This window comes from Nicotiana sylvestris, chromosome 4 (assembly GCF_000393655.2).
Source record: "Nicotiana sylvestris chromosome 4, ASM39365v2, whole genome shotgun sequence".
Lineage (NCBI taxonomy): Eukaryota > Viridiplantae > Streptophyta > Magnoliopsida > Solanales > Solanaceae > Nicotiana > Nicotiana sylvestris.
In genome coordinates this window covers 112400904-112414273 of record NC_091060.1, presented here as the reverse complement: position 1 = coordinate 112414273, position 13370 = coordinate 112400904, and the positions used below count along the sequence as shown (strand labels likewise).

The window sequence follows — 13370 nt, the reverse complement described above, 5'->3', positions numbered from 1 at the left end:
TTTCTGAAGAAAAGCATCAGCCTATAGCGGCTATGCTTGTCAATAGTTTTGTTTATTTTAAACAAATTCCAATAGGAGGGCTGGGAAGGAGATCTCGGGTGTGTTTGGTATAACGAAAAATGTTTTCCATGAAAAATATTTTCTAAAAAAAAGCTCCTTGGAAAATAAGTAGTAATCTTATTCATTTTTCGGTGCTTGGTACGCAAATTAAGGAAAATAATTTTTCAAGAGTATTCATAAATAATTTAGATACAATAAACATGAAGTCATAAACTTTCGAACCAACAACCTTCCGAACCCACAAATTTCATAAACTTCCGAACCCTAAACTTTCGAAACCGCAAATTTTTGAACCCGTAAACTTTATAATTTCTAAACCCGTAAACTTCCAAACACATAAACCTCCGAACTCATAACTTTCGAACTTGTAAAATTTGGAACCTGTAAACCGAAAGATGAAAAAACTAAAACTGAAAATATATTTAAAAAATATTTTTTTCGAGGTGGGGGGGGGGATGCAGAAAATAAACAAAGCAGAAATTTGAAATTACAAAAAAAAGTAATTTTTTTTTGTGCCGGGGTGGGGGTGGGTGGTGCAGAAAAAACGAAAAAACAGAAATTTAAAAATAGCAAAAAAAAAATTAAAACTGAAAAATATATTTAAATTTTGGGGGAGGGGATGGGTGGTGCAGAAAAACGAAAAAACGGAAATTTGAAATTGCAAAAAAAAAAATTGATAATATTTTTTGCAGGAGGGGTAGCAAGGTGGGTGGTGACGGAAAAAAAAACCGAAGTTTGAAAAACAAGCCTTTTTGGAGAGAGGGGTGGGGTGGGTAGGCATGGGGTGGGTTGGTGTGGGGGTGTGCAGTGGGTTGGTGAGGGTGGGGAAGGTTGAGAAGGAATTTTGAAAAATACTTTCCATTTTCTTAATAAGGAAAATGAGTTCATAAGGAAAATGTTTTCCAAAACATTTAAGCCAATCAAACATGAGAAAATTGGAAAATATTTTCCTTCGTATCAAACACACCCCTCGTCTAAATTATATTCAGTTTCATTCAATGTATATTGCCCGTGCAAATTTCTTTTTAAAATACCTTGTGAAACTGACTTATAAGCACCTTTTAGCTTATTTACTCATTTGATAAAAATGCAAATTATTTATAAGTTAAGTGCTTATAAAACTAACATCACCCAAAAGCCATACGTCATCACCCATACTTGTAACTTTTCGGCTTATAATCAAATTTATTAATTTGATCAAATTTTTTCAGTACTTCTCAAAATACCTTTATCAAAATTGACAATAGCAGGTTGTTGATTGAGCAGGAAAGACAGAGAGTGGACAGAACAGTTATACTAATAAATAATTAACTCTTATGATATACGGAACAAGAGAGGGCAATGTGAGGAGGCTCCAAATGTAAATAGAGAGTAGGGCGAGAAGAAACTATGCATTTATTGATGTGGTGATTAATAAGAAAATAAAATACAATCTTTAATTTTGCTTTCTTTCTATCCTTCCGTCATTTTGATACATAGTAAATTTTCTAAATTGGGTTGGAGACGTGCAATAAGTAATAACGCCATTTACTTTTGAGGGCGAAATAACCAAATGTAGAAATGTATATAGGCAAAAAAGGATTTTGAGACAAGTATTTAGAAACTGCTGCCTAGTCTCGTATATCTCCTCTTAAGTTCTAGTTGTAACATCTGCCTTCATTGCAGCTGTAATTCTTAGACAAAATCTCCTTTTTCTCAATCCTCTATATATCATTAACACATTTTTTTAGTAGTTAAGGTGACGGCTATTACATGCATTCTAGATATTGCATTGGAGGAACAATGACAAATGTTCTAACTAAAGGTAAATAATGCATTCTAGATGCCCAAGGATTTTTCATTTGGACACCTGAATTGAGGATTATACCTAGTGAACACTTGAGTACTCAGCCAAAATGTATCTATTAGGCATGATGTGCTGAATATGTGTATAGAAAATTTATATTTGATGCTAAATCATCAATAAAAAATTGTACCAGGCAGAATATTCGACAGACAGTAAGTTTTCAACCTACGGTGACATGTATAGTTATGGAATTTTATTGTTGGAAACATTCACGGAAGAAGTCCCACAGATAAAATATTCAAGAATGGTGTAAACATTCATAATTTTGTTAAGATGGTCATACCTAAACTTAAGGCATTAGTTCGGATGAAAACTCTAATTAGACAGTGGCCTAGCTAACATAGCTATCCATCAAAAGACCTGCATCTTGTTGCAGGTTCATGAGCAGATTGAACTGAGATGAGGTAAGCTTGATTATTTAGGGAAAACGATTCATAAGCCTTCAACATGATAAGAAACTTGAGGAGGATCAGCAAAGCTGAGAGCAGGATTCAGAATTTGTGGAAGCGACTGGAATGTTTATTCTCGGTTGCGATTATAGTCTCTTTCCCAAAATCAGGCTACTGCAAAAGATCAATCTAGCCCAGTTATCTTCTAGTCGCTTCCTTAAATTCTAGATCCCGCTCTAATCTTCATCGGTCCTCTCAAGTACTTTAAGGAACAAGGCCCCCTCCCTCCTATGTTGTAAAAGGAAAGTACAAATCTTTATCTTTCTGCAACACTCTTTCGACTTGATGCCGCCCCTGAATCCACCAATTAATGCCGGCTTAATTACTCCTAAGATAAGATAAGGATATATAAGAAGATTTACAAGTAATGAAGGATTTTGAGCTTACACTTGATCTAGTGTACCTTGAAAATGGAGGATTAAAGTATCGATTTGGCTTGTTTGAAGTAAGTATCTTGTCTAATCTTGTGGGGGGGATACCCCTTAGGATTTGGTTTTAATTGGTATTCGTGTTGTATAAAAAGCGACGTGTACACGAGGTGACGAGTGTATACATAGGTGTTGTTTATGGATTATGATTGGATAAGATCTTAGGCTATTAATATGCCTTAAGTCGAGGATGTATTTTATGTGAAACATGCTTAATCAATATGACTACATGAACGTATCTGTTGAATATCCATCCGCATTTGTATTGTTGTCATGTCCTTGTGCACCTTATTTATAAATTGTGAGCTTATATTTGGATGAAATTTGACATTATTATTTTATGATTATTGTGGCACATATGGACATGTTGAGCGGATTATTTGGGTGTTGGCACGACATTTTTGTCGTGCGATTGTTATTTTGATTTGTGTCAGGGCGGAGCGATATAGTTAGATATTGTGATTTGTGTCAGGACGGAGCGATATGGTGGATATGTGATTTGTGTCAGGGCGGAGTGATACGGTTGGATAGTATGATTTGTGTACGGGCGGAGCAACACGGTTGGATATTGTGATTCATGTTAGGTCAGAGTGATACAGTTGAATATTATGATTTGTGCTAGGGAGGAACGATACGTTGTTAGATATTTTGATTTGTCATGACGGAGTGATAAAGGGTGGATATTGTTATTATGACAGAAATGTGGGCACGAGGTGCCATATGTTTGTGTTCTATTTGATGACTTGTTGTTGAAGCTGAATCTTTACTTGCATTGAGTTGTTATCACCTGTTCTAAAGAGATTTTTGTTACTGCTTTTTGTAATACATTCTATTGTCAGTCTTTGATATATTACACAGATCATTTGACTAGTGAGTATCACATGACTTGAACCTCGTGACAATTTCATCGAGGTTAGTTTAACACTTACTGGGTACCGATCGTGATTTACTCATACTATACTTCTGCATATTTTTATGTAGATCCGTGTTGGGGCAGCGGACCTAAGCAGTGAGAGCTTACATTTACTACGAGGATTCAAGGTAGAGCTGCATTGACCGTCACAGTCCCTTGGAGTCTTATTCTTACATTGATACTATTATATTTATATCCAAACAGTATTCACTACAAAAAAACAGTGTTTAGCAACGGCCGTTTTCCGTCGCTAAATCAATGTTTTCCGTCGCTACAGTTGTTTAGCGACGGATTCAAGTCAGCCCCTAAAATGCTCGTAGCTAGGCTTATAGCGACAAAAAATACCCAACCGTCGCAACATTAGCGACGGATTAGCGACGACATATATCCGTAGCAAATGTTAGCGAGGGAAATAATCGTCGCTATATTTGCTTGTTTCTGTCGCTATTTTGAACCTTTCGTCGCTGCAATACATAGTAAAATTCGTCGTTTGTGCTTATAGCGACGAAAATCATCCGTCGCTAGACATTATAGCTAATTCTCCCTGCCTTTTGCAACAAAATATTTTGTCGCCAATTCGTCGCAAGATTTAATTTTACGCGATAAATTTAGCTACGGAAAGTATCCGTCGCTAATTAATTTTTAATATATTGCTAATTTTTAAAATTCTTTTTATTTATTATTTTTAAATGTACCCTGTTCTAGCATATTACATAAAAGCTATTAAATACACATAATAAAAAGTCATTGATATTAATATAAATTAACAATATATTCAACAAGGTCCAAAATATATAACATAATGCATATAACAGTCTCGTTAAGTACAAAAAATCCACAAGGACCAACAATAAAGTCCAAACAAAGTAGGCCAACTATGCGAGGCTGGAGAGTTACGGTCATCATCAGAACCCAATGCATGAACCTCATCAATGTTAGCAGCAGTAGAAGATGTAAGAACTGTAGGTGCCGCATCTAATGGGTGGTTGGTAAGATCAGTATTTGGCTGATACGAGGGTAAGGAAACTAATTCGCGTACCCGCTAAACGATTACAGGAACTATATGATCCGTTAGTGCAAGAATCAATCTCATCACTAACTCATCCAGATTCCCTGTCGGTGTTGATTGAGCATTTGGAGGTGTTGCTGACGATGCAGCATCAGATCCAAAAGAGCCATGAAGATTTGGCCCGTAGTAGCACTTTGCTTGAGATCCAAGACCATATACTCTTCTTTTCTTTTCTCCTCCCACGGCTTGATAATATGCTTTACATTGATCAATATCAGATTGAGTGTGTTTGTTGTTGTAATATCTCCTGATATTTTTCAGGTAGAAGAGTAAATAATTAATGAAATAAAAAACTAAATAATATTGAGCATTCAATTTACCAAATGAATAAAATATATGAAAGTAAAGTCAATAAAATTATTTAAAAAGTTAACTTACATGTATGATCCGGGATTTCTCAGCAACAAAAGATTTCCCATCATTACCATGTGTATGGACGTGCAAATGTAACTCACTTGGTGTTGGATCTCGACCCTTTTTAAGGGCTTATACAAAAGTTATTCAATTAAGCAGCTTCTCAATCATTCTGCCAGAATTTTCACTCTGGTGCATTCTCTCTAAGTAACAGATGTATCACAAGACCAGCACTTGGAAGGTTGTGTTTGAAAGAAAAACGGATTTGGTTTATTAAGTCAGCTTGTTCTGCAGCTGCAATTGAGCATAAATGACCAGCCGCACACCAACTTCAGCTAAAAACTACTACTTAATTTTACAAGCAATGATTTACCATTAAGTGTGTACTACATATTCAAGGTTAACATGAAGCATAGACTGATATATTCAGAAGATCACATAATCTTTAGACATTCCTTGAATAAATTCAATGCACCTACTTTTATGAAAGATCAACAGTGATGTTATACTTCAACCATGTCTCGTTTAACATAATGAATAGATAAGCAAGAATGATCCAACCAGCATTCTCTTGACTGAAAATGAACTGAAGAACAAAACCAATAATAGATAGCCGAACAAAAGCTATGAAAACTGAATAAATCATTTCGCCTTCCAATCCAAGTTTCTGTACATAAGACAAAGCTACAGCCATAAATACAACTGCAAGTGCTGCAATTGGCTTCCTCAAAGGCTTAAACACAAATAAAGAATCAACGGGGCAACTTTATACTGCTAAGATACAAACAGTAGGCATAAGAGTCATGCTGACCCTTCTAAACGATCAAACAACAAAACTCAACTATTGTGAACAAATAGGATACTATAGTTCATCATCAAAGCACAGGGACCAAACCAAAGCACAACATTGACTTGGAAAACTCATATCAAACATAGGGTATTAGGATAGTACACTATAGTAGGCATGAGTCACTATTGGGACATAATCACACATGATCACAAAATGCAGGTAGTAGGCCTGCTTCATTACTCATCTCTTTAGGTTCAAAAGTGTTACAGATAAGTGTCACCCACCTAAATAATCAAACAGGTTCACTAGAAACACTTAGTACATGAGTCTGTGTATAGGTTATTACAACATCATAGCTTCACTGAACTGTTAAAATCGTTTAAACAAGGACAGATCATTAGGGTCAATCCCTTATATAGGATCATTCATTGAACTCACACCATTTCATTACCACAAAATTATTAGGACTACTACAGGTGAACGCATAGATGTAAACATCAAGATGGCTTGGTGTTAAAAAGTTAACAGTGTTCTGAAACGGAGCTTAAGGGTCTGATTTAACACAAAACTAGTTACATAAAATATTGCTAGCATAGGATTTAATTAATCATGAAGCATTAACAAAGTCTAAGAGTAAAAGTTATACACAGATTACTAGATATCCTGAGCAAGCCAGTTATCACATTTATCAGTTGAGACAGTTAAAGTAGACAGGTTAAATACAAGATATGAAAAACAGGGAATCCACTTATAAGATCAACATAATGTCACGAAGGGAAGCATAATCACGAAGGAAAGTATGTTTACCAATTAATGAACAAGCTGACATAAAAAATTACTCAAAGATCATTAGACTCTGTACTTAAAAAAACTCATGTCACTGACTGCAAAAAGCACAAGTCCTATCCACTTACAAGTCTCTTGCGATGCTCCCCAACATTGATAGAGACACCTGTGTGAGTCCCAGTGGCAACTCCGCTCCCAGCACAACGATTTTTTGCATTTATTTTTGACTTTTCAACACACTTAGGATCTTTCCAAAGTCTCAACCAATTTTACCATACATTATTTGGAATAGTGTCAAGTTGCACTTGATTTGATTTCAGTTTGCTAACAAAATCACTGTATCTTTTTGCTGCCCTACACTCTCATTGGATCGCACCGCACTATCAATCGAAGAATCCCAGTAGAATACCTTCTGAAATAATTTTATAAAGTAATAACATTAATAAGTTACATATAAAAGTTAATATACTTTCTAAATCCAATTGTGATGGATTATACCTTGAATTCTCCAAAATAAAATTTTTTTATCTCATTTGAGACGCTTTTCCAGTTGACTCCATTAGGATCAAGTTCATTCTTGAAAGACTTAGTTATATACTCAGAGCATTCATATGAAGGCTCTAACCTGAAAAAATTATACCATATTATTTAAAGGCATACCATATATCAATAAAAATATACCAAAAGTAATAGTACAAGTATGGACTAACCCTGTAGGAGAAATAGTAAGAAGCTTCCGCGGCCCGCGGGTACTGCTACACTCAGTTTCGCCTATTATGTTGCTTTGAGAAGATGTACCCTCGCCTATTGTGTTGCTCTGATTAGGGGTATTTGGAGATGGTTCCAAATTAATAGTTGGGGTACTACCATGGCCTGATGTTTGGCGTACTACTAGGACCTAATGTTTGAACTTCATTGATGTGATCTGGTCCACCTGAGGAACTCGTACCACCTTGTTGAGGATTGATTATGGGAATGGGAACAGGGGGCATATTTTCACCAGTAGCAAAATTACCCCTAACTGAAGATTTACCTACACGGCCTGCGCTACCTCGACCTCTACCTCAAGGCATATCTACAAATTAGCCAGATTAGACTATATAGAATTCATCATGTTCAATAAATTCGCATGAAATGTTAAAGTTTTAGCCAGATTAGACTATATAGAATTCATAAATTCGCATGAAATGTTCAAGATTTGATTTGATTTTTCCCTCCATCTGGAAACACAATTTAAGATTAGATAAATTAGTTGGTTTGGTACCTGGAGCTGGAAGAGGGGTAGCAGAACCTGCAATTAGAAACGGAAAACAGAATTAGCCAACAAATTGTAGGACTATAGCTCACGTATTGTAGGACTATAGCTCGATATTCTACTACTGCACCGGATCTAAGACAGTATCCAGAAGTAATAGATCGTATCTGGTTTGTGTCAGAATATCTAACAATTTGTGTGTGTCCTTCGTCTTCATCTAATAGTTAAGTGGCTATTTAAGTATCAGACTCCTAATTCGTCTTGTCTACCCTCCTCCCCTAATGGGCAGAGCTTTTGTCCAGATTGTGTGTGATGATAAAGGAAAAACACTTGCTCTTTCAGTCGCTTCATTATCAAACAGAAGAAGGAAAATAAGTAAAACTTTTGCTTTCATTGTGCTAAACTAGGAAAGAACAACTAATTGTGCTAAACTAGGAAAGAACTGACCTATTCTAAAATGACGGTGATGGTTCACATCGACTAATTTGTATTGGTTATGCTCCTTGACACCAACATTCACAGTTGGATCAAACCATTCACACTTGAATAACACAGTTTGCTTTAAAGGTTCTTCACGGTATTCCAATTGTATAATCTCTTGTATTCATCCAAAATAGTCACCAACATTTGGATCCGAGATACAAACTCCACTATTAATTGTTGATCTTTTCACTACCATGACATTCAGTGTGAAATTTGTATCCGTTAACAAAATACACCGGATAACATTTTGCGCTTATTAATGGTCCATGAGCAAGACTACGCAAGAATTGGAGAAACTTGTTCACACCAGTTATGAAACTTGAATTAATACCCCCTCGGTCATCCAACCTTTTGTACATCCAATCACGCTCTAGATTGTCCATGTTCCTATTTATTTAATATAAAAATAAACAAGACCTTAGAGTTCTTTATTTAATAAGACATCAGAATGCTTTCTAGAATGAATAACAAGTTGATATCAGAAGTCAAAAATGATTAGATAACGTAACTAACTGGAGAAAATAGCTGGGGGGAATAAAAATACTGATCCAAAATTCTGAAATGCATAAGCAAATTAGAGATCTAGTCAACATGGCTCTTGATCTTCTTTTTTTTCCAGTAAATATCTCAAGTAGAAGAGAAGTTCAGGTTAAGACCAAGAAGATTATCATGATTCAAGAGGACAGAAGGCAGGCTCTTCCCAGATTACCCATACTTCAAGATGACAAATTTCTAACAGCAAAAGAGTCAACTAGGATGTAACAATTAATCCACATTTCTATTAATAGAAAGAAATGAAATACCTAATCATGAAGCATGAGGAAAGAAGGCCAATACAAATTAGACTGCATAACTCATAACACTGCCAGATTCTCCAATTAGACAAAAAGCAGATAAAAATAAACATCACATCCCACCCCTGTACACATGCACTTAACTGAGACATAATATCCATGACTAAGTATAGAAGAGTTGAACCACATAGGACTAAAGACATCCAGAAATATAGATCATTAATTAAGAACAAAACATCTACATAAGGAGTTGCACTTTGATTACAATAGAGCAGGAAATAAGCATGAGAATTGAGAATATACCAATCCAAAAGGCACCAAACTTATTGGATCTCACACACACACTAAAGTTCTCCTTTATCCTTTTTGTAGTTTCTTAGCTTGTATTTGTACCAAAAGCTGAGATTTTGAGAGAATTATCCATTTGAAAGCAACTGAATCATAATTTTAAGACAAAAACCAAATAAATAAAGAAAACTAACAAATATCTTAAACCGCGATATGTAAATGTTATTCATATACACGTAGCAAGAAAATGCAGACTCAGTACAATTTAATTATTCTGGATTACCAATCAAACGCTATTAATAGAAGTTACCAAAATTGAGCCTGCCTTGTGGATCCAAAACGGAGCAACACCAAGATCTGAAAATTCAATAGCACACTATCCAAAAGAACATAGCCTGTAGCCGATAGCCACCAACACCACAGCTACAGTAACAATAACAAATTACATTCAATGAAAGCAAGAATAGAGAAAAAATTACCAAAATTGAACAAAATAAAGCGCACACCACAGACAACTTGGAACTAAAATTGAGAAATTTGAAAGAAAAAAAAAAAAACCTCAATTACAGATGCATGGGGCGCACAACATTTACCAACCAAGTACGAAGAAGACATTTAAACAAATACTTCAATAATAATAAACCTCGGAAGCCCCAAAAAAAAACACCACCGAGATCCATAAAAACCAACTTTGAAGGAGAAGGTACAGTACAAATACTTTTGATTAAAGGATAAATAAAAAGGAGCAGCGAAATGGGTACCAAAGCGACGATTAACTCACACAACTTAGAGCAGGTTGAGGGACTTGCTTTGGTGATTCAAAAAAATCAAGCATTGGTCTTACAACTGCAGGAAGGAAAAGCCCTGAAAGTTGACAATACAAGAAATGTAAGACCAGATTGAAGAATTTCAGAGTTCCGAAGCAAAAATCTTGCAATTTCGAAAAAAATTTTCTATTTTTCAGACATTAACCCTGGATTCACGCCTAATTTTTTGTATTTAAAGTAAAAAACTCACATTGTTGAAGAGTATTGAGAGTGAGAGTCTGTGATAGAGAGGAGAGACGGTGGACGTAGCGACGGAATTTGCGACGGATGGAATTTTTGTTGCTACTAATATCAAATGAAATTTTATTTAAAAAAAAAAAACTAGCGACCGAACATTTTGTCGCAATCAACTTTGGAATGTCTTGATAAGTAAAAGGACTTCAGCGACGGATATTTTGACGTTAAATCCGTCGCTAGGTCTTAATAATTTTTGTCGGCCCCCTTTCATCGCTAATTTTGTAGGTAAAATAAAGGTGCTAACATTTAGTGACTATATTCTATTCCGTCACTATATTCTATACGAATTCATTTTGTAACTTATTTGGCGACAAATTACAAAAAGCGTCGCTAATCCGTCGTTATGTAGCTACGGAGTATCTCTTGTCGCTAAATTCCGTCGCTAAATGCTGTTTTTTTTGTAGTAATTGTATTTTGAGATATCCTTATGCATTCAGTTAGAGCTCGTAATTTTATACTACCTAGTTATAGGGAGGTGTTTGAGTATTGCCACTCTGGCTTGTATTGATTTTATTCCTGTTTTTATATTAAATTCTCTTTTATTATATCATGTCTTGTTGATTAAAATGTTGTTAAGTGATCGACTTACCTAATTTTAGAGACTAGGTATCATTACGACCCCTATGGTGGGATTTGGAGTGTGGCACAGAAGCAAACATGGACATTTCCCATGTCCTTAATGAACTGCACTTAATCAGAGTTTCAATTTTTGGTTTTAAATTTTTTCTTATTTCTCTTGTAGACTTTTCTTTTATCTGTTTGATTGTTTGAGAAGGCTCCCAAAATGCTAGTCCAACCTATCTTCAATCGATTTGTGGGTTAGTCCATGCCTCCATTGCTGCAATTTTGCTTGGTTGGATTACCAACCACACAACAATAAAGTTTTTGCGCCATTCTAAATTTTATAGATATTTGTTTCAAATATCAAAATTTTAAGGTCTCTATAATGAAATTCGAACTATATAAAAGAAGTAAATAACACACCTACTGTAATTGGAAATTCACCAAACACATACCCTTCCATTTCACTTTGTTTCACACTATTTTCTCATTAGTTCGTTAAAAAAAATATATTTCTATATTTAGAAATAATTTAACTTTAACTTCTCGTAAAAACGATATTTTCAAAAATCTTATGTTATGCTTCAAGTTTTAAGAAATCTTTCTTTCTTTTTAAATTTCGTATACCGGATCAAAATAAAAAAAAAATGTAGTAATAAACAACTGTGCCAAATTAATTGGCAACATATATATTGCCAATTTATAAAAGTTGATAAGTTTTCAAATTTAAGAGTTGTCTTGATGAGATGGATGTGGGTGTGAAAAGCGTAAAATATGAAAAAACGGGGGGGGGGGGGGGGGGTGGAGAAGTGGGACGAAAAATTAATTTGGGGATGAGGTTTATTTGGGAAACAGAATAGGAAATCTGTTATTGTAACGACTCGATCGGTCATTTTGAGCTTTAGCATTCCGTTCGGTGGTTAAGATGAGCAACTTCTGCATTATGACTTGTGTGTATGGTCGGTTTTGGTTTTCGGATGATTCAAGATTGATTTGGAGGAATGATTCTTATTTTATAAGCTTAGGTGGTAAGAGTTGACCGGAATTTGACTTTTGTGTAGATGACTTTGGAATGATATTTTAATGATTCCAATAGCTTCCTATGGTGATTTTGGACTTTGGCGCATATCCGGATTTGGATTTGGAGGTTTGTAGGTTGATTTGATGCTTTTTAGCAAAAGTTGGAAAGTTTAAGGTTTAGAAGATTGAGAGGTTTGACCGACAGTTGACTTTATTGATATCGGGTTTGGATTTTGGTTTGGGGAGTTGGAATAGGTCTGTTGTATCATTTGGGACTTGCATGCAAATTTTGAGGTTGTTTAGAGTTGATTTGATATGGTTCGACATGAGTTGTAGAAGTTGAAAATTCATTAATTCATTAGGCTTGAATTGAGGTGTAATTTGTTTTGATGTTGTTTGGTGTAATTTGAGGCCTCGAGGAGGTTCACGTTATATTTTAGGATTGATTACTGTGATTGGATGGGTCCCGGGGGCCTCGGGTGTGTTTCAGATGAGTCTCAAATCATTTCCATGTTATTAGGCAGGTCTAATTCTTGTGTTTCGCATCTGCGCATGTTGGAACGCATATGCGGATTCGCTTCTGCGAGATCGAGTTGCTTCTGGGATGTTGTGGCTTGGGCAGGTATTTCGCTTCTGTGGGTGAAGGATCGTAGGTGCGATGGTCACGTCTGTGGTATATGGATCGCAAATGCGGGAAGGAATCTTGAGTTGAGAGGCTGCTTTTGCGGTTGTATTGGCGCTTCTGCGGTGTCGCAGGTGCGGTTCTTGGTCTGGTAAGTTGAGCTGCAAATGCGGCATTTTTTCTTGCAGATGCGCTGTTGTCTACAAATACGGAAATCTCTGGGCAGATTTCACATATATTGAGGGTTTAGTTATTTAATCACATTTTGATTTAGAGAACTCGATTTTGGGCAATTTTGGCGGGATTTCACGATTTGAATTGGAGTAAGCATTTTTGACTCGAGTTTGATTATATTTCATGAATCCATCTTTGTTTTTATTATTTAATTCATGATTTGAATAGGAAAAATTGAGAATTTTAGTAAAAACTTTTCTAAAAAATAAGATGATGATTTGAAGGACGATTTGAGGTCGGAATTGGACAATTTTGGTATTGTTAGAATCATATCGGAATGGGTGTTCGGATTTTGTGAGTTTTGTTGGATTTTGAGATGCAGGCCCAGGGTTGACTTTTTTGTTTGACTTTTAG

At 35.5% G+C, this 13370-nt stretch overlaps 2 protein-coding genes across 2 annotated transcripts; both read right to left on the bottom strand.

The window, feature by feature from the left end:
* Nucleotides 1-4424: 4424 nt before the first annotated feature.
* Nucleotides 4425-10655, bottom strand: LOC104234809 (uncharacterized). The gene is made up of 10 exons (XM_070172171.1): nt 10533-10655; nt 10297-10379; nt 9826-9938; nt 8398-8820; nt 7960-7986; nt 7406-7770; nt 7194-7320; nt 6824-7107; nt 5144-5413; nt 4425-5012 (listed from the first exon to the last, which is right to left on the bottom strand). The coding sequence occupies exons 2-4, from the start codon at nt 10348-10350 to the stop codon at nt 8604-8606; spliced, it is 384 nt and encodes a 127-aa protein (XP_070028272.1). The 5' UTR covers nt 10351-10379; nt 10533-10655; the 3' UTR covers nt 4425-5012; nt 5144-5413; nt 6824-7107; nt 7194-7320; nt 7406-7770; nt 7960-7986; nt 8398-8603.
* On the bottom strand, nt 4739-8167 carry LOC138868149 (uncharacterized). Its single transcript, XM_070173361.1, has 6 exons — nt 8076-8167; nt 7960-7986; nt 7194-7320; nt 7033-7107; nt 5629-5852; nt 4739-5012 (listed from the first exon to the last, which is right to left on the bottom strand). Exons 1-6 carry the CDS (start codon nt 8165-8167, stop codon nt 4739-4741), a joined length of 819 nt encoding a protein of 272 aa, XP_070029462.1.
* Nucleotides 10656-13370: the final 2715 nt, after the last annotated feature.

Excerpts from the sequence above, each read along its gene's own strand:
- LOC104234809 (XM_070172171.1), bottom strand. The coding sequence starts at position 10,350 with ATGCTTGATTTTTTTGAATCACCAAAGCAAGTCCCTCAACCTGCTCTA. Across the intron at positions 9,939-10,296 it reads CTCAACCTGCTCTAAGTTGT|CTGTGGTGTTGGTGGCTATC; the intron begins GTGAGTTAATCG and ends TTGTTACTGTAG. Across the intron at positions 8,821-9,825 it reads ACAAGGCAGGCTCAATTTTG|GAACATGGACAATCTAGAGC; the intron begins GTAACTTCTATT and ends TTAAATAAATAG.
- LOC138868149 (XM_070173361.1), bottom strand. The coding sequence starts at position 8,167 with ATGAAGACGAAGGACACACACAAATTGTTAGATATTCTGACACAAACC. Across the intron at positions 7,987-8,075 it reads ACTGTCTTAGATCCGGTGCA|GTTCTGCTACCCCTCTTCCA; the intron begins GTAGTAGAATAT and ends TTCTAATTGCAG. Across the intron at positions 5,013-5,628 it reads TTAAACGAGACATGGTTGAA|GAGATATTACAACAACAAAC; the intron begins GTATAACATCAC and ends GAAAAATATCAG.